This window comes from Acanthochromis polyacanthus, chromosome 1, assembly GCF_021347895.1.
Source record: "Acanthochromis polyacanthus isolate Apoly-LR-REF ecotype Palm Island chromosome 1, KAUST_Apoly_ChrSc, whole genome shotgun sequence".
In the NCBI taxonomy this organism is placed as follows: Eukaryota; Metazoa; Chordata; class Actinopteri; family Pomacentridae; genus Acanthochromis; species Acanthochromis polyacanthus.
The window spans coordinates 38,494,035-38,518,660 of record NC_067113.1 but is presented as its reverse complement, the minus strand read 5'-3'; the positions used below and the strand labels follow the sequence as shown (position 1 = coordinate 38,518,660).

At 40.5% G+C, this 24,626-nt stretch overlaps 1 protein-coding gene across 6 annotated transcripts; it reads right to left on the bottom strand.

Moving 5' to 3' along the window:
- Window positions 1-173: 173 nt before the first annotated feature.
- On the bottom strand, window positions 174-24,105 carry LOC110960366 (coiled-coil domain-containing protein 136-like). Of its 6 annotated transcripts, XM_022207582.2 has the most exons (11): window positions 23,775-23,955; window positions 22,793-22,913; window positions 22,240-22,417; window positions 19,149-19,421; window positions 18,975-19,049; window positions 18,406-18,699; window positions 13,922-14,039; window positions 13,610-13,820; window positions 12,154-12,288; window positions 10,623-10,737; window positions 174-7,392 (listed from the first exon to the last, which is right to left on the bottom strand). In XM_022207582.2, the coding sequence occupies exons 3-10, from the start codon at window positions 22,289-22,291 to the stop codon at window positions 10,633-10,635; spliced, it is 1,263 nt and encodes a 420-aa protein (XP_022063274.2). In that variant the 5' UTR covers window positions 22,292-22,417; window positions 22,793-22,913; window positions 23,775-23,955; the 3' UTR covers window positions 174-7,392; window positions 10,623-10,632. The 6 variants fall into 6 exon arrangements, with proteins under 6 accessions (XP_022063274.2, XP_022063273.2, XP_022063275.2 ...); XM_022207581.2 differs by lacking the exons at window positions 22,793-22,913; window positions 23,775-23,955 and adding an exon at window positions 23,962-24,105; XM_022207583.2 differs by lacking the exons at window positions 22,793-22,913; window positions 23,775-23,955 and adding an exon at window positions 23,962-24,105 and having other exon boundaries at window positions 174-7,389.
- Between the last annotated feature and the right edge of the window lie 521 nt (window positions 24,106-24,626).

Below are 24,626 nucleotides of genomic sequence, written 5' to 3'. Positions count from 1 at the left end.
TATTGTACGGAAGCCCTGAAATGCCAAAAAACTGAGTTCACAAGAAAAAAAAAAATAGACATATCTTTACTAACATGTCTTACATTTGTTTTACAACACATGAAATATTTTAAATTAAATCAAAAGGTTCCTCATTTATTAAGTTCAACCTTTCACAATAAGACACAGACACATTAAAGATCAGAAGATTCGACTTTATTTACAAAACGTTTTAGTCCATGAAACATAAAAATACAATCTGGAGCCGACGACAACAGAAACATCAGAACAAAGATCAGAAAATCACTTCAAACAGCCTCAAGACGAGTCACATTACATGACATCAGCTGACATCATCTGACATCACATGACATCATCTGACAGTGAGCACGAAGCTAACGGACACAGTCTCACAGAACAAACGCTAATCTGAGAAGCTTAAACGTGTCTAAAATCTTCTTGTTTCAGTTTTTATCTGTGTGTCAGGTCTAGGACATGTTATCCTAGCTTAGCACAAAGACTGGAAACAGGTGGAACCATTTGCTTAGCTGTCAGCATTCATATAGTAGCTCCAGAGGTGAGTGGTTAGCTAATGATTCCTTTATGATGTAGCTAAGCTAGCAGTTTCTCCTTTGTACACATTTACTTTATGAGCCAGACAGCTAATAATGCTATCAAACAACCAGCAGCTTGCTGTGAACACCTGTTTAAATCAGTTAGCTGCAAATAGCTAAAAACAAAAAACACAGCATTAACTAGCTATAAAAAATCCATTAATGATCAAGCTAGTCATCTTGTAGGAACACTGCTAGCTGCTTCTTCTTGATTCCAGTCTGTGTGCTAAGCTAGGCTAAACCACACAGAGATTAGCCACCAAACACTATGCTTTTATCCTTATTAACAACAACTAGCTAGAGCTCAGCTAATGACATAGCAATAAAAAGCTAGTACAGTATTGGATTGGCTAACTGTAGCTAACAACAATAACTAGTTATAAAAGCTTATCCAGTTATCATGGTAGCGTCACTGCTAGCAGCTATCTCCAAGGGGCAAATCCAATCATTGTGCTACGCTTAGTCCGCCAAACATGAGGTTTGTAACCATTAAAACATCCACTAGATAATGCTAGCTCTTTACAGCAGCTAGCTACAAACTGTTAGCATAATGTTGGATAGCTACCAACATCAACTAGTGGTATAAACTTCCTGTCAGACAATCGAGCTAGTCATTTATAGCAACAATATCTCGAGGTTGTTACTAATTCCTGTTCTTGTGCTAAGCTAGGCTAACTGTTTACAGCAGTTAGCTACAAACTGCAAGCATAATGTTGAATAGCTGCCAACATTAACAAGTGATATTAACTTCTTGTCAGACAATCCAGCTAGTCATTTTATAACAACAATAGCTCGAGTTTGCTACTAATTCCAGTCCTAATGCTAAGCTAGGCTAACCCTGAACACAGGAGGAAATTCGTTACAAACGAGCAGATTTTGAAATATCAGACTTTAACAGCAGAACAGGTAAACAGTTTAGGCTAGCTAATGGAAGAGTTGGATTACAGCGCTCATGCTACCACTGTCATATTCAGTGAGCGCCGGCTAACGCTAATGCTAAGGCTGCTACAGCGGCTGAATCTACTTTCATGCAAAATCGCTTCATCTCTAAGTCTAACATGCAACACCCACGACTACGGCTAGCTAGCACTAGCGTCACGAAGAAGTAATTTATTGAAACTTTTAGAGTTTCCTTTAAATTCATCAGTTTCAGTAACAAAATGGTTGTTCTTCGAAGACGCTTGAGGGACTTTCGGGAATGTTTTTAGTTCAGGTCATAAATCTCTATCCTACAATAATCTTTTTACATCAAGTTATAAAACTGCTAGTTGAATATTTGTGGAAAACTAAATGTTAAGTGACAATAAAACGTTAAATAACGCTTGTAGATACTCGAATAATTTGATAAATATTCACAGAAAACTAAGCAGCTACTTTAATTGTTGTGTTTTTTTTTTGTTCTGACGATTATTTTATCACTATTAGTTTTACTTTTGTTGACATAAAACACTAAAGGACCTTCAGGTTTGGTGACAGACAATAAAGACATTTCTTCACACATAAAACATTCATACGAAATTTCGCGGATTAATTTTTAACGCTTAATTTTTGAGTGAAATTTGCATTTTTGCATCCAAATTTCTTCAACTTCAGTGCAAATAAAAGTTATTCACGTAAATATATTGGAACTCTTACAACAAAAAATTACATTTGAAACACTTAAAGCACTCAGTTGTATTGATGTTGTTATATACGGAAGAATAAATCGCTAAAATATACAGTTTATTTATTAATAAACCAATAATCAGTGGTATCTATGCTACATTGAATTCATTAACATCTACAGTTTAATCAGCCGTATGAAAAATAATAAAACAGGCATCAAAACTGTTCTTAGAAAAAACAAGTCAATAAAAATAATCAGACATTGGTGCAGAGATATTAGCATGCAGCATCCAGGAAGATTAAGAATATATACTGACGTTAATTAAAAAATAGTGATCTAAACGAGCAATATTCACAAATAAAACCCATTCTGTTGAGTATTTACAGATAAAGACGGCGGTGAAACCGTGGAAACATGACTAAAAGTTATTAAACATGAAATAAAATAATTGAAAAGTCAGACGTAGAGCATTACATTACATTTATTATTAAGTAAATCTAAAATTTGAAGTTAAGTCAAAATTTGCAGATTTTAAATCAAATTTATGAAATATTAAGTGAAATTCGCTCTTTTAATTATTGTTTTTTGTCAGAAATGGGCTTCCATACATTTAATTTGACTTAATATCTCATAAAATGTGCTTTTTTTCTGCTAATTTTTGACTTTAGATGGTTATTTTCATGATGTGATTTGATTTATTACGTCATAAAAACAATTTTTAGGTCGAGTTAACTACATGCAGAATGTGTCCATGCTACTAATCATTTAGAACGATACAGAACCTGCTACGTTCTAATCAATAAACACTAAAGAACTAATATGAGTTAATTTAACATCCTGAAGGCATTCTTTGTCTCATTAATGTTGCTATTTCTGTCGTCTACATTTAATCACAGTTCGTTCTTCGTATATCAGTATTTGGAAGCTTCTTATTTCATTTTTCTGCAGTTTAAAAGTTAAATAAAGTGGAATGCCTGTTACTGATTATTATTTTCTACCTGATTAAACCTCAAACAGGATCACAGTCGTCTGAATTAGAGTTTCTATTATTTGGTCTCAATTTAAATGTAAACATGAATAAAGATCCACTTAAAGATTGAAACTGTGCAAAAATAAGGAAGATTTTATCAATAAAAAAGTTAAAGCTACGAAACAATCGTACGAAAAAATAATCTGAGATGTCTTTGAGAGATTCGCCTGACTAAAAACCAAAACATAGTTGGAAAATTGATCCTCAAAGCCCCATTCAGACAGGATTTGTTCTGTATTGTACTTATTTTTTCTTTTAATAGTAAAAAAATCAGGATGAGAACCCAACTGAAATGTCATGTTGTTCTTGAAGTGGAGTTCCACAGGGCTCTATTGTCGGTCTTCTTCTGTTTCTATTTAAATTAACAATTCCTCTAATATTCCACCTGAAACATATTTTATTATCTCAATTTTTGTTTAAAATTTCTGTATGACACAAAACTTTAGCTCATGTGGTGGATAAGGTTCTCGCTACTTCTTGTACTTTACCAAAAGTTTCAATATCACAGTGTAGAAATAAACACATTGTTGATTTAAACTCACATTTAAGTGGAAATAGTATCAGCATCAAAATATATTTAAATTACTAAAAGCAAAAGTACGCCACATGCTGGATGGCAGATTAAAAAAAATTAGTTATTATTGGATCGGAGTCTTATTTTCATTTTAATGTTACAGCTGTAAAGGTGATTTAACTACTTAACTAATTTTAGTTGCTGAGAAGTTTGAAGTTTCACTCAGGAATCAGTAAACGAGAAAATCTACTTAACTACACAATCATTTAGTTGTTCATATTTTGGATTATTAAACTAAATCTGCTAAGTGAATATATTTATCACATAGTTGTAGTGAAGTAAAAAGCAAAATATTTGATGAAGGAAAAAGTAGCAGAAAATAGAAATACTGAATTTACTTGTGTATTTAACCCTTTAAGCTTCAGTCAATTCCAGCCATTTTCAGTACAAAAAAAATCGCTAATATTCTATTTTTAAATTTTAAAAAAAATGACGAAAAACACAGGGAATATTGGACGCACATCACGAGGTGCATTTCCTTGAAAACGACTGATTCGTGGATTTTATACCGAATTCAGGACATGTTTTGGACAAAATAGTTTACTGGCTTGTGTTGTCTGGATGTAAAAGGTTGGATTATGGCCGTTTTTTGTGGAATCTTTTTTTCTGTGTGTAATAATGAACCCGGAAATGTGAGTCGCGCTGTGTGCATTGAAGCCGTGTATAAAGAACGGATGGATGAATATTTGTTTTTGTCGGACAAATGTGTTTATATTACCTGCTGTGGTAATCACATCTGAAAGTGGTTTATACCGGCGGATTCATGAGAATCTAAGCTTTCCATCAGCGTATAGTGTTTGTATAATCGCGTTTGCAGCCATCGGACATTCTTGAAATTCCTATGCAAATTAGTAAGTGTACCGCCGGCGGTACACCTACTACGCACTGAAGCGTAAAGGGTTAAGAGAATTACTCGGGTAAAAGGTACTTTCTACAACTACAACTGGCCCAAGAATATTGGGAAACAAAGAGAACTTCAACATATCCTCTGCTGTGATTGTCGTTTGTGGCCACAGAGGGCGCCGTTCAGCACATCGTCTGATTTTAAGGTTAGCCGAGGTTCTTCAGGGCTCCGTTATCGGTCCTCGTCTGTTCACGGTTTTCAACTAATCTGGCTTCTGAGCAGTTTTTCTTTGGAAAATAAAATCTCAATGAGAAAAAAATTCTAAAAATCCCAACTGGAATGCAAATATTCAGAGCAGTTTGTCTCTGAAAGTGCAATAAAAGGAAATGATTTTATATTCATGATGTTAAAAGTGGTAATGATTTAAATTTTATGGTGCAGAAAATGGCTATAAATGGTTCTGTTTAGTGAAAATAGCTAAAATAATGTCCACAGAAGATTAAATATTTCATATTAATCTTGTCGGAATGGGGCTTTTAAGGGCTTAATAAATAGTATTAGTTTTCAGCTTCTTAAGTTTCATGAAAACCTGAACTTTGAGCAACGTTCAGAGCTACAATAAAGTGTCATCTGCATAAAGAAAACCTGAAATGTACGTTTTAAACAGCAACATTTTCACTTTTCCAACCGTTTACTATTTTCTTTCTTTAGATTTAAAGCGACTCCAGCCCAGTCTGAGTTAAAACACAGTGAAATCAGTCAAATTATCTCCAACTAATAACTGCTAGGTTTTTAAAAAGTGCTATTTTACTGGTGGAGAAGTTCAATAAACACACAAATATAGATGTTTTAAACTGATCGATGAAATAAATCTGCTTTTCATGCTACAAACTGGTTGGTTTTAAACAGACGTGTTGGGCGATGAACAGCGTTAAGCAGAGTCGATGCCAAAACACCAAACAATGTGCTACTTTATCTTTTCCGTCATCAGAAAAATATTCTTTAATCCAGCAAAGAAACTGAAGAATCTCAGAGCTCAAACGATCCGTCAGTGATTCAAGAAAACCAAAAGTAATAATTTAAAACATATCTGCTAAGTTTCTCAGATCGGACTTTTTAGAAAATCAACCAGTTTTTTCTTTTTGGACATTGGTGATTCCAGGTTCAGATTAAAGACAGAAGCAATCGATGTTCAGCTGTTTAACTGATAAATGATTCGAAAGAATTAGTTAAACAGCAAATCAGGTGATTCTCAAACAGCCGTCACGACGCAGAAGTTCCACTAAAGAGTTCATTTATAGACAAACTTTTCCACTCAAAGCCTCGTAAACTAATGATTTTTAGTTTAATCTGAATGTTGAGATGTTGTGAGATGTTTTTATTCCTTCTGTTCCAACTTTGAATCAACGAACTTCACTTTAACTGAATCAGTTAAAACCAGAGACGAGCTGATGAACATGAATCATCCTTACAGGGGTGGAGGAGACCAAAAACAGAGCGAAAACAGATAAAATACTGGATTTTTATATCAAGTAGATAAAAACGTGACTCTAAATGAACGACCATATTATCGTTGATTATTTATAACTTCATAAGTTTAAGTAAATATGTAGGAGTCAAAGTCCTGCCCTCTAGTGGCCAGAAATCAGCTTTATTTTTGTCCACTGCAGTGGATTCATTGTTTTGTAGACGTCCAACATTTCAGTGGTTATTTTATTTTTTTGTTAAACAAGTTTGATTCATCGTTATAAATATAAAAACAAAGAATCTGAACTTCCAGTGTATTTTTTTGTAAATAACTTGGAAGAACTGTGACTGCTAGGCAATTTTTTTGTGTGGTTTTGTCCTAAATTTTTATTGGTTTTCCATAAATAAAATCGTTTTGCGATTAAACATCATGTTACTTTCTACCTCTGAAACATTTCAGGGAAAAATACTAGAATTTGTATGGTGTATTTATGGGAAAAGGTAAGTTGGATTATGATAGAACAAAACAGATTTGTTTTTTAATCTTTACGTTTTAAATTCTAATAACTGTATTTATAAATCACTTGTTAACAGGTTTACAGTGATTTTGCCAATGAAGCAAAAGAAAGTTATTTAAACAGCACAAATGAGTCAACAAAGTGATTTTCAGTTTAAAACTAAGTCTAGAATCCATCTAAAAATGATAAATATTAGGGTTTAAACCCAACACTTACCTGGATTAACTATGTTTAAACTACTTTAAACTTGTTTTATTACATAACTACCATTATTCACTTGTTCTAAACAGTGCTGTTTGAATAATAAACTGATATAGCTCATTTTAATGAGCTGCAATATCAAATAAATATGATCCTGATTTACATTTTTCCGCTAGAACTTCTGTATTTTTCCTAACACCTGCCTCAGCCTGAACCTGAACCTCCAGCTGAACTTTGGATCATGACGGTGGATGTTTGAGAGCCACAGATCTGATCAGCTGATCAATAATCCGACCGGCTGCTGGAGTCGTGACGTTTCTGCATTTCCCTCCAGAACTCACTGACGTCTGTGGCGGCGTTCGGTCAAAGCGACAAGCAGACATCAGGACGGCGACATGTATGAGGGCAGCGCTGGATGGGTGACGGCGATCCCACAGTCCAAGGGAGGCCACTTCCTGTTTGGTCCTCAGGCCCGGGTGAAGCTGGGGACGACCAGAACTACGATGGCTGCCACGGCGACCGCCGCCACCGCCAGGTTCCAGCCTTCATGTTCACTCTGCTGGGAGAGAAAGTCAGGATAAACTTTAATAGCAACGGTTGAGACACTGAGGAGATAAAAGTTCATGAGCTCAGGATGGATTGAACCAGAACCTCGTGAAATAATTCATTCATTCAGAGTCTTTAACCTCCAAGCCAGAAAGAACAACAACACATAGAGCAGAAAGACCCAAAACATCCACAAAATCACCACAAAGAGACTAAAACCGACCTTAAAGAGTGTTTAGTTCTAGCTTCCTGTACAGGTGAGGTGGGCAGTCCTTCACCTGCCTGAGCCTGTTCTACAACAGACTGATCCAAGAACAGAGAAGAACAATAAAACTGAGGAGACTTTCACAGTGAAGTCACATTGAACTGAATTTGACCAACAGATTCATGATAACACACAAACACACACACAGTAAAACACACATCCTCATCACATTCACACGTAAACTAACAAACCTGCTGAACAACAAGCTTCAAAAGCTTCACGAAGAAGGTGACGTACAGACACTAAAGCTAGAATCAATAATCAACTGGTCTATCAACAAAATACTAAATATTTGGTTATGGTGGAAAGTAAAATGCCGCCATTGTCCAATAAGAAGATGTAGAATCAATGGATCCATTTCTGAAAGTGTTCAGGACCTCAATTTTACAAGTTCATAAAGTTTCATGCTTTTGTGACAAAACAAACCGCTTGCATGGACAAAATAACAAAAATTCTACAAAAAAATTAAATGACAAAGATGCAAGACGACAACAAAGACGCTGTAGGATGGCTACCAACCATAAAATAATGACTGAAAGACAACAGGAAGTTCGGAAAATGATGACAAAAAGATGTAAAATGTTGTAAAATTAATGACAGAACTGGTCCAGTACAAAAGATGGACAGCACATATTAAGGTTATGACCAAAAGCAAAATGGCCGCCACAAGATGTTTTTGCAGTGGCTTCATTTCTGAAAGAGTTAAGGGTTAAAAAAAACTGTTCAAGTGTACAACGTTTAATGCTTTCATTTAAAATAACCTGGACAGACAAAATGACAACAAAAGACCCAAAGTGAGAGAAGATGCGAAACGTCCAACAACAGATGACTGACAAAGACACCAAATGACAAACAGACCAGTAGAAGATGCAAAATGATGTCAAACTGATGCCAAAGAGATGAAACTGTTCAGGAGAAATAGTTCAAAAATATAGAATTTGGTTGCAGCAGAAAGTAAAATGGCCGCCACGAGGTGATTCTACGATGGTTCGTTTTCTGAAAATGTTCAGTTCCCCAAACTACACCAAAGAATCCATCAACGATTAAAGAAAACAACTGAGAGTGTACGAGACTTTGGACGACTAAGCTTTAGAATGTTTGTATGTTGGATTAACACCAGCTTCATTAAGACTTCCTGTCAGTCATTGGATAAAACAAACTTTAGATATGAGCTCAGTATAAATTAGACCTAGAAATGTTCCTTTACAAGTAACGGCTACAAGATGGAGGAACTGTTGTAGCTGATTTTCCACTTCGTTGGTAAAGATTTCATGAACATGGAGCTTCTGGTGCTGCTCTTTCAGGATGGTATTCCAGCCTCAGTTTAGCGGACTGAGATCAGGGAGGTTTGACAGGAAGTTGTTCCAGTGTGAACGTGGCATCTCCAGCTGATTAACTAGATAATTCAAAGCATGTTTCTTTGGTTCTGTCCACGCAGGTTCTCTTTAAAATACAGCTTTCTGAATGTGTTCCGTCAACGTAAACGCAGATTTAGATGACCGGAAACGGAGCTTTTGGAACTAAAGATGTTCAGGAGCTCAGTTTAGAGTGTTGAGATGTAGAGAAGGGTGTTACTGCAGTGGCTTAATTAAGGCGACTTTGTAGAATGGAACTATAAACAGTAAATAGTTCTGGAGTTGACATGTAAACATGCAGTTACTTATCCATTAAATTGAGAGCAGAGGATCAGAATCAATCCTCATATTGGGTAAGTACAAAAGTTTCCATCCACTCGTAAAGACCTTGTATATTGGGGCAATCATGGCTCCTTCAGCTCTGAATCTTCTTTGATGGAATGATCGAAACACATCAAACTTTGTCACAAAAAGACAAAAGCAAAACAGCCCCAGAGCATGATACTGCCACCTCCATGCTGGATGGTAGGTCTGGTGGTCTTGGTTTTTAAAGGCCTTACCTTCAGTTTTTGTTCTGACCACAGAACTTTTCTCCAGAAGGCCTCCTCTTTGTCGATGTGATCAGCAGCAAACTGTACATGAAGGAGCGTTGGAAAGCTGAAAATCTGTGGATTCTTTCGAGTTTTGCCGTTTCTAGTCAATAAATGATGAAAATTTAGTTGTTTTGCATCTCATTTTGGTAATTTTGTGTCTCTTTTTGGTCGTTTTTTGTTTCATTTTGTCAGTTCAATGCCAAAGTTTTTTTGTTTCATTTCTGTTGTTTTGTGACTGATTTTGGTCATTTAGTGTCTCCTTTGATAATTTTATTCATTTTATGCATTACTTTGGTTCTTTTATGCCTTGTAATGCCTGGTAATTCTGTGCCTCATTTTGGTCATTTACTGTGTAACGCCCCAGAGCATGATACTGTCACCTCCATGCTTGATGGTAGGTTTGGTGTTTTGGCCTAACCTTCTCACCTCCAAACATATTTCTGCTTAGTTTTTGTTCCATCTGACCACAGAACATTCCTCCAGAAGGTCTTTTCTTTGTCCATGTGATCATGGACGGCAATCTTGAGTGGAGCTTTAAGGTTCTGCTTCTAGAGGAAGAACTTCCTTCTTCATGGAGCCTCTCTGCTAATGTTGATGTAGAACACTGACAGTCGATATTAATGGTCTTTACAGGCGTCTGCAAACTTTGGTTCATGACTGAAAACGACCCTGAAAGAGGTTCTTATGGTCAGAACAGCCAAAGGTTGAGGCTGACCTAAAATACCCCTTTAGGTACCGGAGTGGACAAAGATGTATTGATGGTAGTCAACAGTAACCGGTAAAAGCTTCTAATTGACTGATACACCTGGCGGTTTGGTTCTAAACAGCACTTTAGTTTTGTTTTTGAGTTTCCAAATGGATTTTTTGAGGAAACTTCCCACTTTTTAAAACCTACATGTGGACCTTGCCTCAGTTTGTTTCAGAAACAAGGACTGAACACAGTTTGCTTGGATGAACCCCCATGTTTCAGCCACTCTCAGACCACAAAAGAAGCCAAGATGCTGGTAGAGAAAGAAGGGCGTGGCCATACCTGGTCCCCTCTAGGACGCCAGCTCCTCCCACCAGCACCAAATCAAGGCCACTATTACAATCATTCCTATGAAGGGGATGGAGAGAACAGGGGGCTCAGACGGACGAGTGCAGTTCTGGGGAGAAGACAAAGGAAGGAGTGTAGGGGGGGATGGAGAGAGGAGAAAATAAAACCAGAAAGTAATCAGAGTAATAAAGTCAGAAGGCGTGAGGAAGAACGGCGAGCAGGGGCCGAACAAAAACAAGTGATTTTATTTAAAAAAGGACAGAAAAAGGAGAGGTAGAGATTGACAGCAGGCAGGTTGAGCATCAAAACCCATCAAATTTATAGAGAATTTGATAGTTTATCGTGTAAAGTTCGTGTCAAACAAAAGTGGCACAATCGGATGAAAACATGGAGATGAAGCGAAGGGAAGAAACAGAAACAGCAGAAAATCAAGACAAGATGTTTGCTAGAAACATCCATAGCTTGTCGTTTAAAGATCTCCACCGACACGCTGAAGCTCCACCGTAAAAACTGACTCAGAGGCGTCAGCGCTGCAAGGGATCATGGGTAATGAGTCACAGCAGGTAAACTACAATCATGGAGGACAGGAATGTACATGAATGACTCGATGAAGAGGAGCAGAGGTGGATCCAAGTCACTGTTTACAAGAGAGAAGTACCAACAGCTAAGTTTGAGACATTACTTTCAGGTCTTAAGTCTTGTAGTCCCAAGCTTTCACACCTAAGTCCCAGTTCTGCTCACAAGTCAAGTCCAAGTCCAGACATGAAGCGAACTTTATGTTGTTCCAAGCCTTTAGTCACAATTCAAGTCATAAGTCTGGTCTCAGGTCATGATGTTACCCAGAATCCCATTTGGAAAACATCTTGTTTTAGTCTCCGGGTTGAAATCACATTCAAATCTTTAGTCTGGTGTTGAACTGGAGGTATAAGTCTTTTTGAGATTGTCCAACTTTCTGCGGTCAGAATCCAAATATGTGTTAAGACTGATGTGTCTCTATCAGCCAATCAGATGGACCAGTCGGCATGTTTCTTAAAGCCGATTTTAATAACTCAATAGATTTCAGTGGATTGTTCGGAGGAGGCGGTCGAGCAGACGTAAGTTGAGCAAACGTAGAAACAGACAGATGAGTCTGGGGAAAACAAAGTGCCCTGAAACCAAAGATGTGAAGAAGCTCAGGAACCATGAGCCAGAAACCAGGAAGCAAAATGACCAATGAGACATCCAGAGCGAGTTTCAGCTCAGCTGCTGTCGGTCGACATGCAAACAGACGGACAGACTTCATGGTGACGGAACATGGATCTGACGAATACCCATCATCCTGTAGTGTTTGAAACTTACCTTGATGTCATTCTAACCAACATCCTACCTTCAGAGGACGGCTGCACCTTAATAAAGCCCCTATCTAAACCTTAAAACCCAGCTAACATGATGCATGTCTGGTTTGAACTCTAATACCTCAGAGATCTCTTACATGCATGTTGAGTATGACCGCACTCCCTGAACCACCTGAGCTTAGACCTCTTACCTTTGACTTCCTGCCCACCAGTTTCTGCAGCTCGGCCTTGCAGCGTTGCAGCTCCTGTTCCAGAGCTGTTCGTTCCCGCTGGCTGCAGTCGTAGAGCTGCTGCAGCTCGGCCAGCTCATCCTTCAGACCGTCGCACTGACAGAGACACAAGAAAACGTTTCATTACACCGACGGTCCGGTGGGAAATTCAAGACAAACTTGTGTCTGATGTGCTAACGTTAAAATATCAATACTGGATTACATGTTGTTGTCATGCAGTCATATCAGGCTCAAGAAGCTCAAGTGTCAGTGGTGGCACATTGGTTAATTCTCTGGACTACTGATGGGACGTTCTCGGGAGGTCAGAGGATCAAACCCCAGTCCTGCCGCTGTTGGGCCCTAGATCAAGGCCCTTCCTGTTCCAGGACTATACCATGGCTGACCCTCTAACCCCAACTGGGATACGCAAAAACAACATTTCACAATACAATAAGATGTATTTGTGACAAATAAAAGCTTCTCCTTCTTCAAAGGTCAATCAACAACGAAGCGACATAAACGTCCAAGAGACACAAACTGACCACAGAGTCATAAAACTACAAAATACTACACAAGGTCAGGGATTTAACTGATAAATGGCATTTGAATTGTTAGCATTACTTTTTTTTTTTTCTACCAATGACATTAGCTTCAGATCCCAGCAGATCTTCAAATATAAGTTCTGGCTGGAGGTCATTAACCTCCTCAGAAGTCTTTGAAATGGTGCTCGTAGCATCAAAACTCCCATAAACAAACCAGGTATTGCAGCTAGACTCAAAAACGACTAAAACATCTTGAAACTTCTCCTCAATGACTCAAAATCTGTCTGGCTATGATGACATAAAATTTGCCAAAACATCCTCATAATGGCCCTAAATGGTTCATCAGAAAGCATCATCTGAGGCGACACAGCAGATATAAACATTTAGATCATTTTCCAGATCAAAAACCAGCAGAACAGGACACAGTTATGTTGTCCAAGTTCATCTCACTTTGTGTATAAGACCGAACATTCTTTGGAGATCATTAACCTCCATATTAGTCTTTGTCATGGTGCCCGATGATGCTAAACTCCCACAATGCCTTCTGCTGTAGTCTGGTCTCTACAGGATTAAACAGGAAGAGGGGAACCGGGTTCTACTAAACTCAAAAATTTGCCCAAAAAATCTTCAAACTCCTCAAGAAAGATTCAAAATTGGTCTAAAATGCTCAAAACCTTTTCAGAACTTCTCAGAATTGTCGAAATTGAGAAAGACTAAAAACATCTCGAAACTTGTCCAAAATGATTCAATTTTTTTAATTAAAAGTGACTCAAAACCTGCTTAAAATGACTCGAAACTTGTCAAAAACATGTCCCACAATGCTCCCTGGTCTCTACAGGTTTAAACAAGAAGAGGCTCCACCTGGTGGAACAACCAGGTACTGCAGCTGCTGGTACCTCTCTCTGGACCTTCTGGGCCGTCTCCTCAGCTTGTTTCAGCTGAACCTTCAGGACGTTCAGCTCAGAGACGTCCTCCGGAACCAAAGACGAGTCCGAGTCCTGCTGGTCAGGCGACGACTGGGACAAAGTGATGTAAGAGTCCGCCTTCACCTGGTCCACCTGCTCAGTGTCGCCCTCTACTCTGACTGCCAGGTACACATCATCACACCTGTTCACCAGGAGAGGACAGGTGAGACCAGACAGGACAGGTGAGGACAGGTGAGGCAGGTTAAAACGTGTCTTTGATTGACAGCTGTGTGGACCACTCACGTGTCTCGTTGCTGCTGCAGTTGCTCCACTTTGTTGCTGAGCTGTTTGTTGTCGGAGGTCAGAGTTTGACGTTCATCTGTCAGAGAGATAAACTCCTCCTGTAGCTGGATGACATCACCTGAACACAGATCAATACCAGCACTGATCAGATGATTGGTTCGATTATTGATTAATCTGGTGATAGTTTCCCTGATCGGTTTAATTATTGATTAATCTGGTGATAGTTTTCCTGATCGGTTTAATTATTGATTAATCTGGTGATAGTTTCCCTGATCGGTTTAATTATTGATTAATCTGGTGATAGTTTCCCTGATCGGTTTAATTATTGATTAATCTGGTGATAGTTTCCCTGATTGGTTTAATTATTGATTAATCTGGTGATAGTTTTCCTGATCGGTTTAATTATTGATTAATCTGGTGATAGTTTTCCTGATCGGTTTAATTATTGATTAATCTGGTGATAGTTTTCCTGATCGGTTTTCAAGTCGTCAGTTGAGGGTTCAGGTCTTTTGTTCAGTAATTTTTCCACCTTCACAACTTTTAGTTACAGTTACTTAGATACAGTTAGTTACAGTTACCCTGTGGGGCCGTGTTCTCTATAGTTACTTAGTTACATTTACCCTGTGGGGCCGTGTTCTCTATAGTTACTTAGTTACAGTTACCCTGCGGGGCCGTGCTCTCTATAGTTACTTAGTTACATTTACCCTGTGGGGCCGTGTTCTCTATAGTTACTTAGTTACAGTTACCCTGTGGGGCCGTGTTCTCTATAGTTACTTAGTTACATTTACCCTGTGGGGCCGTGTTCTCTATAGTTACTTAGTTACAGTTACCCTGTGGGGCCTTGCTCTCTATAGTTACTTAGTTACAGTTACCCTGCGGGGCCGTGCTCTCTATAGTTACTTAGTTACAGTTACCCTGCGGGGCCGTGCTTTCTATAGTTACTTAGTTACATTTACCCTGTGGGGCCGTGTTCTCTATAGTTACTTAGTTACAGTTACCCTGTGGGGCCGTGTTCTCTATAGTTACTTAGTTACAGTTACCCTGTGGGGCCTTGCTCTCTATAGTTACTTAGTTACAGTTACCCTGCGGGGCCGTGCTCTCTATAGTTACTTAGTTACAGTTACCCTGCGGGGCCGTGCTTTCTATAGTTACTTAGTTACATTTACCCTGTGGGGCCGTGTTCTCTATAGTTACTTAGTTACATTTACCCTGTGGGGCCGTGTTCTCTATAGTTACTTAGTTACAGTTACCCTGTGGGGCCTTGCTCTCTATAGTTACTTAGTTACAGTTACCCTGCGGGGCCGTGCTCTCTATAGTTACTTAGTTACAGTTACCCTGCGGGGCCGTGCTTTCTATAGTTACTTAGTTACAGTTACCCTGCGGGACCGTGCTCTCTATAGTTACTTAGTTACAGTTACCCTGGGGGGCCGTGCTCTCTATAGTTACTTAGTTACAGTTACCCTGCGGGGCCGTGTTCTCTATAGTTACTTAGTTACAGTTACCCTGCGGGGCCGTGCTCTCTATAGTTACTTAGTTACAGTTACCCTGCGGGGCCGTGCTCTCTATAGTTACTTAGTTACAGTTACCCTGCGGGGCCGTGCTTTCTATAGTTACTTAGTTACAGTTACCCTGGGGGGCCGTGCTCTCTATAGTTACTTAGTTACAGTTACCCCGCGGGGCCGTGCTCTCTATAGTTACTTAGTTACAGTTACCCTGCGGGGCCGTGCTCTCTATAGTTACTTAGTTACAGTTACCCTGCGGGGCCGTGCTCTCTATAGTTACTTAGTTACAGTTACCCTGCGGGGCCGTGCTTTCTATAGTTACTTAGTTACAGTTACCCTGCGGGGCCGTGCTCTCTATAGTTACTTAGTTACAGTTACCCTGCGGGGCCGTGCTCTCTATAGTTACTTAGTTACAGTTACCCTGCGGGGCCGTGCTTTCTATAGTTACTTAGTTACAGTTACCCTGGGGGACCGTGCTCTCTATAGTTACTTAGTTACAGTTACCCTGCGGGGCCGTGCTCTCTATAGTTACTTAGTTACAGTTACCCTGCGGGGCCGAGCTCTCTATAGTTACTTAGTTACAGTTACCCTGCGGGGCCTTGCTCTCTATAGTTACTTAGTTACAGTTACCCTGCGGGGCCGTGTTCTCTATAGTTACTTAGTTACAGTTACCCTGCGGGGCCTTGCTCTCTATAGTTACTTAGTTACAGTTACCCTGCGGGGCCGTGCTCTCTATAGTTACTTAGTTACAGTTACCCTGCGGGGCCTTGCTCTCTATAGTTACTTAGTTACAGTTACCCTGCGGGGCCGTGCTCTCTATAGTTACTTAGTTACAGTTACCCTGCGGGGCCTTGCTCTCTATAGTTACTTAGTTACAGTTACCCTGCGGGGCCTTGCTTTCTATAGTTACTTAGTTACAGTTACCCTGCGGGACCGTGCTCTCTATAGTTACTTAGTTACAGTTACCCTGCGGGGCCTTGCTCTCTATAGTTACTTAGTTACAGTTACCCTGCGGGGCCGTGCTCTCTATAGTTACTTAGTTACAGTTACCCTGCGGGGCCGTGCTCTCTATAGTTACTTAGTTACAGTTACCCTGAGGGGCCGTGCTCTCTATAGTTACTTAGTTACAGTTACCCTGCGGGACCGTGCTCTCTATAGTTACTTAGTTACAGTTACCCTGCGGGGCCGTGCTCTCTATAGTTACTTAGTTACAGTTACCCTGCGGGACCGTGCTCTCTATAGTTACTTAGTTACAGTTACCCTGCGGGGCCGTGCTCTCTATAGTTACTTAGTTACAGTTACCCTGCGGGACCGTGCTCTCTATAGTTACTTAGTTACAGTTACCCTGCGGGACCGTGCTCTCTATAGTTACTTAGTTACAGTTACCCTGCGGGACCGTGCTCTCTATAGTTACTTAGTTACAGCTACCCTGTGGGGCCGTGTTCTCTATAGTTACTTAGTTACAGTTACCCTGCGGGACCGTGCTCTCTATAGTTACTTAGTTACAGTTACCCTGCGGGGCCGTGTTCTCTATAGTTACTTAGTTACAGTTACCCTGCGGGGCCGTGTTCTCTATAGTTACTTAGTTACAGTTACCCTGCGGGGCCGTGCTCTCTATAGTTACTTAGTTACAGTTACCCTGCGGGGCCGTGCTCTCTATAGTTACTTAGTTACAGTTACCCTGTGGGGCCGTGTTCTCTATAGTTACTTAGTTACAGTTACCCTGTGGGGCCGTGTTCTCTATAGTTACTTAGTTACAGTTACCCTGCGGGGCCGTGTTCTCTATAGTTGCTTAGTTACAGTTACCCTGCGGGGCCGTGCTCTCTATAGTTACTTAGTTACAGTTACCCTGCGGGGCCGTGTTCTCTATAGTTACTTAGTTACAGTTACCCTGTGGGGCCGTGTTCTCTATAGTTACTTAGTTACAGTTACCCTGTGGGGCCGTGCTCTCTATAGTTACTTAGTTACAGTTACCCTGTGGGGCCGTGTTCTCTATAGTTACTTAGTTACAGTTACCCTGCGGGACCGTGCTCTCTATAGTTACTTAGTTACAGCTACCCTGTGGGGCCGTGTTCTCTATAGTTACTTAGTTACAGTTACCCTGCGGGGCCGTGCTCTCTATAGTTACTTAGTTACAGTTACCCTGTGGGGCCGTGTTCTCTATAGTTACTTAGTTACAGTTACCCTGTGGGGCCGTGTTCTCTATAGTTACTTAGTTACAGTTACCCTGTGGGGCCGTGTTCTCTATAGTTACTTAGTTACAGTTACCCTGCGGGGCCGTGCTCTCTATAGTTACTTAGTTACAGTTACCCTGTGGGGCCGTGTTCTCTATAGTTACTTAGTTACAGTTACCCTGTGGGGCCGTGTTCTCTATAGTTACTTAGTTACAGTTACCCTGCGGGACCGTGCTCTCTATAGTTACTTAGTTACAGTTACCCTGCGGGGCCGTGCTCTCTATAGTTACTTAGTTACAGTTACCCTGCGGGACCGTGCTCTCTATAGTTACTTAGTTACAGTTACCCTGAGGGACCGTGCTCTCTATAGTTACTTAGTTACAGCTACCCTGTGGGGCCGTGTTCTCTATAGTTACTTAGTTACAGTTACCCTGCGGGGCCGTGCTCTCTATAGTTACTTAGTTACAGTTACCCTGAGGGACCGTGCTCTCTATAGTTACTTAGTTACAGTTACCCTGAGGGGCCGTGTTCTCTATAGTTACTTAGTTACAGTTACCCTGCGGGGCCGTGCTCTCTATAGTTACTTAGTTACAGTTACCCTGAGGGACCGTGCTCTCTATAGTTACTTAGTTACAGTTACCCTGAGGGGCCGTGTTCTCTATAGTTACTTAGTTACAGTTACCCTGCGGGGCCGTGCTCTCTATAGTTACTTAGTTACAGTTACCCTGAGGGGCCGTGTTCTCTATAGTTACTTAGTTACAGTTACCCTGTGGGGCCGTGTTCTCTATAGTTACTTAGTTACAGTTACCCTGCGGGGCCGTGCTCCTGCTCTTCATGCTCATCTCGGCCCTCAGCGTCGTCACCTCCAGCTCGTACTCGGCCGTGGTGGCGTGGAGTCTCTGAAGCTCGGCCCTCAGACGGCAGAGCTCCTCCTGCAGCGATGCGATATCGTTCTCCCGTTCTGCTGCTGCCTCCTCGGCCGCCTGCTGAAGAACCAGAACCTCCTCCTGCGCCGACCGCAACTCCTGCTGAACTTCGTCCAGCTCGCTCTCCTTCTCCTCCTCCAGACTGTCCATCTCCTCCTGCACCGAGCGCAGCTGAGCTACGGAGCAGCAACAGAGGCAACGGAGGCAACACAGGCAACGTAGGCAATGAAGGCAACACAGCAACACAGTAACACAGGCAGCGGAGGCAATGCAGACGATGAAGGCAACACAGGCAACAGAAGCAACAAAGGCAACACAGGCAGCGGAGGCAATGGAGGCAACGGAGGAGACAACAAAAAGAGAAACTTCAGACATTTTGTGGTTCAGACAGTTAAATAAAAACATTTAGTTTCTGGTATTTTGTCGGTCAAAGTGTTTTAAATGAAGAAACCTTGAAGTCTCTGGATCTGTCTGGTGAAGCTCTCAGCCTGGTGAGCACTGGCCAGACGTTCCTCCTCCAGGAGACCTGATGGATGGACAGGTGAAGATGACTCAGAGTAGCAACTGTAATCAGAGTACCTGTAACCAGAGTAACTGTAAGCAGAGTAACTGTAACTATACTCACCCTGCAGCTCGGTGAAACTCTCCTCGTGTCTCTGAGAAACCTCTCTGGTCTCCTCCAGCTCCAGCAGCAGCTGTAACACCTGAGATCTGAGCTCCTGAAGCTCCGCCTCCCTGTCCTTGGCTCCGCCCCCTCTGGGCTTTTGGTCCTTCTCCTCCTTCACCTCCTTCTCCTCCTCCTGCTGCTCCTCCTTCTCCTCCAGAGACTCCCTTTCTTTGGCCGTCAGAGTTTCTCCCAGCATGATGGGTTTCTCCACCTTCAGCTCACAGAGTTCGTCTGCAGACAGATCAGAGTTTAGAGGTCAAAGTTCAGAGCTTCATCCATCACAACGGTGAGGAGCGGCTCCACCTGCTGGACACGAAGGAGGAACTCAGGAGGAAGCAGCTGAAACTAATGTTCTGTAAAGATACAGTAGTTAAACAGTTCCCATCCAGTTGTAAAGCTCATGTTTATCATTCAATTCAATTTTATTGATATAGCGCCAATGACAGCCAAACTTTACAGAACCCATATGAACCCTCAGAGCAGCCCAAAGGCGACAGTGGCAAAAAAAAAACAGATCCAGAGTAAAATAAATCCTAAACCAACTTCAAATAACATCCAAAACCAGGAGAACCAAGACTGGAACCAAACACAAACCAGTCCCAAGAAAGTCCAGAACCAGTCCAACATCCAGTCTGAAACCAGTCCAGAAGCTCCAGAGCATGATACTGCCTCCTCCATGCTGGATGGTAGGTATGAAGTCCAGAGGAGTCGAAGATAAAGCAGAAGACTGAAACCAAGTCAATCTACTCTAATCATCGTTTCTCAGGAGAACGTGAGTGTTAAATGTAAATGGACATAATATATGTGTATTTTTAAATCTCAGATGTGACATTTGTTGCAGTTTCCGTGAATGAAAGTGTTTCAGTTTCAGGTCGGTGTTTTCAACCAGATGAAGCCTCCATCATCTCCTGCTGTCCACCTTCATCCTCCATCGTCATCACTCGGCTATAAATAGATCGGCTCACGTTTCTCTGCTGCTCCTCAGGAGGCTCCAAAACACCAGAGATCATCAGGACTCATCGGCTTATTTCAGTCCACAAACACCCAAACACAAGCAGGCCGGAGATGTTTCGTTTTTTTGATTGAATAAAAACAGGAAATAAATCTGGATTATTTCATCAAACATCCTGACAGCTTTCTGGCCTCCAGGCTGCAGAGGAGGATTTAAACACGTTTATTCTTCTGTCTGCGGGTCTGCTGCTGATTGGCCGAGCCTCCTGGCAGGCGGCCAATCACGTTCCGGCTGTGACGGCATCATTGTCCTCCGTGAATCCCTAAAACCTCATCAGTGTCTGTCCCCGTTGTCTTTCTTTGATCTCCGGTTTTTTAATTAGCCTCGACAGAACAACAGAGAGGCAGAAGAGGATAAAAAAAAGACGACTTGTTCCTCTCTGAGCAGCTTTGATGATTTTCTGGATTTTCATTTCAGGCTGTAAATCTCATTTAAACACCAAATCCAACACGGAGCTGATCCGCCTCAGTCTGATTCCTCTCAAAGTATTAAAAGATGCCGTGAAGTCCAGATATTTCAGTTATATTAGAGCGTTTCTGGCTGACAGAAGGTGATGAAATCTGATCTGATTATCCTCCTGGAAACGTCCGATAGTAAATCCAGAAATAAATTCAGCCTCAGGGGGAATACGCAGCAGACAAATAGAAGAAACTGATATACATGTACAATCTATGAGAAGATTGATTTAAATAGAATAAACATGTATGGACCGATAGAAGGTCGTACATGTCGGTAAACGTACCACAGATCAGCTGTAGTAGCTGGTTAATCCTGGTGTGTTTGGTTTTCAGTCACTCCTTAAATTTCTTTTAACAAAAATAGTAAATTCATTAATTTTGAATGCATTTCTGATTCATGAAGGCCCAAACTGAATACATTTTGAATCATTTGAGGAACTTTTGATTAGTTTTTGATTATTCTTTTTTGTTGCGTTGGCCAGATTCAAAAACATTTAGAACAGATTTCACCGTTTGAGTGATTTTTGGTTGTTGTCATTTTGGGACAATTTTTGAATCATTTTGGTAAATTTTAAATCAAACAAAGCTAACTTTCTGTATCTGGTTTTGTCTTTTCCCCCATAAAGGCCTATTTTAGTCACTGTTTTCTGTCTCTTTCAAAAGGTGATTTTAGTGACTGTTTTTAGTCGTTTTCAGTCATTTTCAGTCACTGTTTCTAGTCGTTTTTAGTCACCGTTTTTAGTCGTTTTCAGTTACCGTTTTTAGTCATTTTCAGTCGTTTTCAGTCACTGTTTTTAGTCATTTTCAGTCACTGTTTTCAGTCATTTTCAGTTACCGTTTTTAGTCATTTTCAGTCGTTTTCAGTCAGTTTTCAGTCACTGTTTTCAGTCGTTTTCAGTTACCGTTTTTAGTCATTTTCAGTCGTTTTCAGTCACTGTTTTCAGTCATTTTCAGTCACTGTTTCTAGTCGTTTTTAGTCACCGTTTTTAGTCGTTTTCAGTTACTGTTTTTAATCATTTTCAGTCATTTTCAGTAACTGCTTTTAGTCATTTTCAGTCAGTTTTCAGTCACTGTTTTCAGTCACTGTTTTCAGTCGTTTTCAGTTACCGTTTTTAGTCATTTTCAGTCGTTTTCAGTCAGTTTTCAGTCACTGTTTTCAGTCGTTTTCAGTTACCGTTTTTAGTCATTTTCAGTCGTTTTCAGTCACTGTTTTTAGTCATTTTCAGTCACTGTCATTTTTAGCAGTTTTCAGTTTCTGTTTTTAGTCATTTTCAGTCACCATTTTAGTCATTTTTAGTCACTTTTTTTAGTCGTTTTCAGTCATTTTCATTTTCTGTTTTTACTGTGCTTTGACTTGAGAGACGACTCTGAGTGGAATCTACCTTGAATGTGCGTTTTCAGTCTCTGTTTCTGCCTCTGATTGAGTCGCTGCGTTCATCAGCCTTATAATGAAACTCGCTGCTGTTCGTCACTAAAAGTGTAAAACCTTGGATAAAATGATTCTACCTGAAGCACTGGTTGACTCATGGAACCAGCCACAGCGGGTTTAAATATCCCAGTAGAACCAGTAACCACTGACCTGCCGGGTCCAGGACCTCCTCGATGACGGGAGGCAGCCGGAGTCCGTCCATGATTCAGCTGAAGACAGAAGCTGCTGCAGAGACGCTGGTGGAGGACCAGAGGGGAGGAACGAGGACGACGCAGCCCAGAAACGTCCTCACGCTCCAGGCAGAGGGAGCCGCTGAGGTCCCTTCATCCTGCAGAGACAGGAGGGAGGATGATAAGTGTAGCACCGAGTGTAACGAGTCCATCAAGTCCAACGGGTCGATACCAAGTCCAGTGAGTCTAACAGGTCAATACTGAGTCAAAAGGCTCAATACCCAGTCCAACGAGTCGATACCGAGTCTGTTATCGAGTCCAATGGCTTAGCCCTAACCCTACCGAGTTCAACGGGTCGATACTGAGTCCAGCTGGTCGATAACGAGTCCAACGGGTCAATACCAGGTCCAAAGGTTCAGTACTAAGTCTAACAGGTCGATACCGAGTCAAATGGGTTACACCATGTTCAACGGGTCTATGCCAAGTCCAGTGGGTCGGTACCGAGTATAAAGGATCGATCAACGGGTCAATACCGAGTCCAACGGGTCAGTATCGGTCCAGTCTGACCGCACAGAGCTGCTCCAGGACTTCCAGGTTTAATCTCTTCTCCAGACTGAACTGATCCCAGCAGGAGTTCAACCCTGTGATCCTGAGCTGGTGGTAGAACCTGGATCATTTAACTCACCTCTGTTTTAGTCACTGTTTACTGATAACTGATTATTACACCATTAATCACATTTATTAATGAAGACATTTCACTGATCAGACCTCATTACTGCTGCTGCTGTTTCCTCATTTCTACCTTTAAATGAAAACGATGCAGTTCTGCTGGTTTTTCTCTCCACATACTAATACCACATGAAATACTACATACTACACATAATACTACATACAACATATAATACTACATATAATACTACATACTACATATTACATGTAGTACATACTACATATAATACTACATACTACATATAACATATAATACTACATAATACTACATACTACATATAATACTACATACTACATATAATGCTACATACTACATATAATGCTAAATACTACATACTACATATAATACTACATATAATGCTAAATACTACATACTACATATAATACTACATACAATGCTACATACTACACATAATACTACATACTACATATTACATGTAGTACATACTACATATAATACTACATACTACATACTACATATAACATATAATACTACATAATACTACATACTACATATAACATATAATACTACATAATACTACATACTACATATAATACTACATACAATACTACATACAACATATAATGCTAAATACTACATACTACATATAATACTACATATAATGCTACATACTACATATAAAACTACATACTACATATAATACTACATACTACATATAATACTACATACTACATATAAAACTACATACTACATATAATGCTAAATACTACATACTACATATAATACTACATATAATACTACATACTACATATAATACTACATACTACAGCGCGCAGTCACGTCTAATAAACTCCAGCTGGTAATAAACACCCTCTGATCTCTGATCTGTAGTTTCTGGTTTTACTGCAGCGTCTGTTTCCTCTGAATGACCTTCATCATCATCATCCTCTCCTCCTGGTCTAAAACCTTTTCATGCGTCGCTGCTCCAAACATGCAGAATAAAGACGTTACCTGATGCAGAGATGCGTTGTTGCTGCAGACCTCCTCCTCTTCCTCCTCCTCCTCTTCCTCCTGTCCTATATTTCCTGCTGCTGATGCACAGCGACGTCAGACTCCCAGCCATGATGAGAATCCTGATGAGGCAGCATGACGTGATTTATTCCTGATCTGCAGAGAACACACGTGTTTCTGCTGCATCACCTGCAGTAGGAGAAAATATTAATAAGCTAGGATTAATATCAGATCATTATTCAGCAACTAGTGGTTCATTAACGATGTATGAACAACAAAATGATCTAATTATACTAATTTATCACCAGTTTGTACCAAAATATAAATACAAATGAGCTCCTCTGAAACACTGAATACAGTTAAGCACAGAAAGCTACACAGACAAGCAACAAGATGCTAGCTAAGCTAACACATTAGAGCTAAGCTAACAGCTTGGCAAAGTCAAGCTAACAGTTTTCTAGAGCTAAGATAACTGTTTATCAGAACAAATGTAGCAGTTTGTCAGAGCTAAGCAAAGGGATTGGCAGAGCTAAGCTAACAGTCTATCAGAGCAAAGCTAACACTTTGTCAGAGCTAGGCTAACAGTTAAGAGCTAACCTAGCAGTCTGCAAGAGCTAGGCTAACAATTTGTCTGAGCTAAATTAATGGTTTGTCAGAAAAAGGCA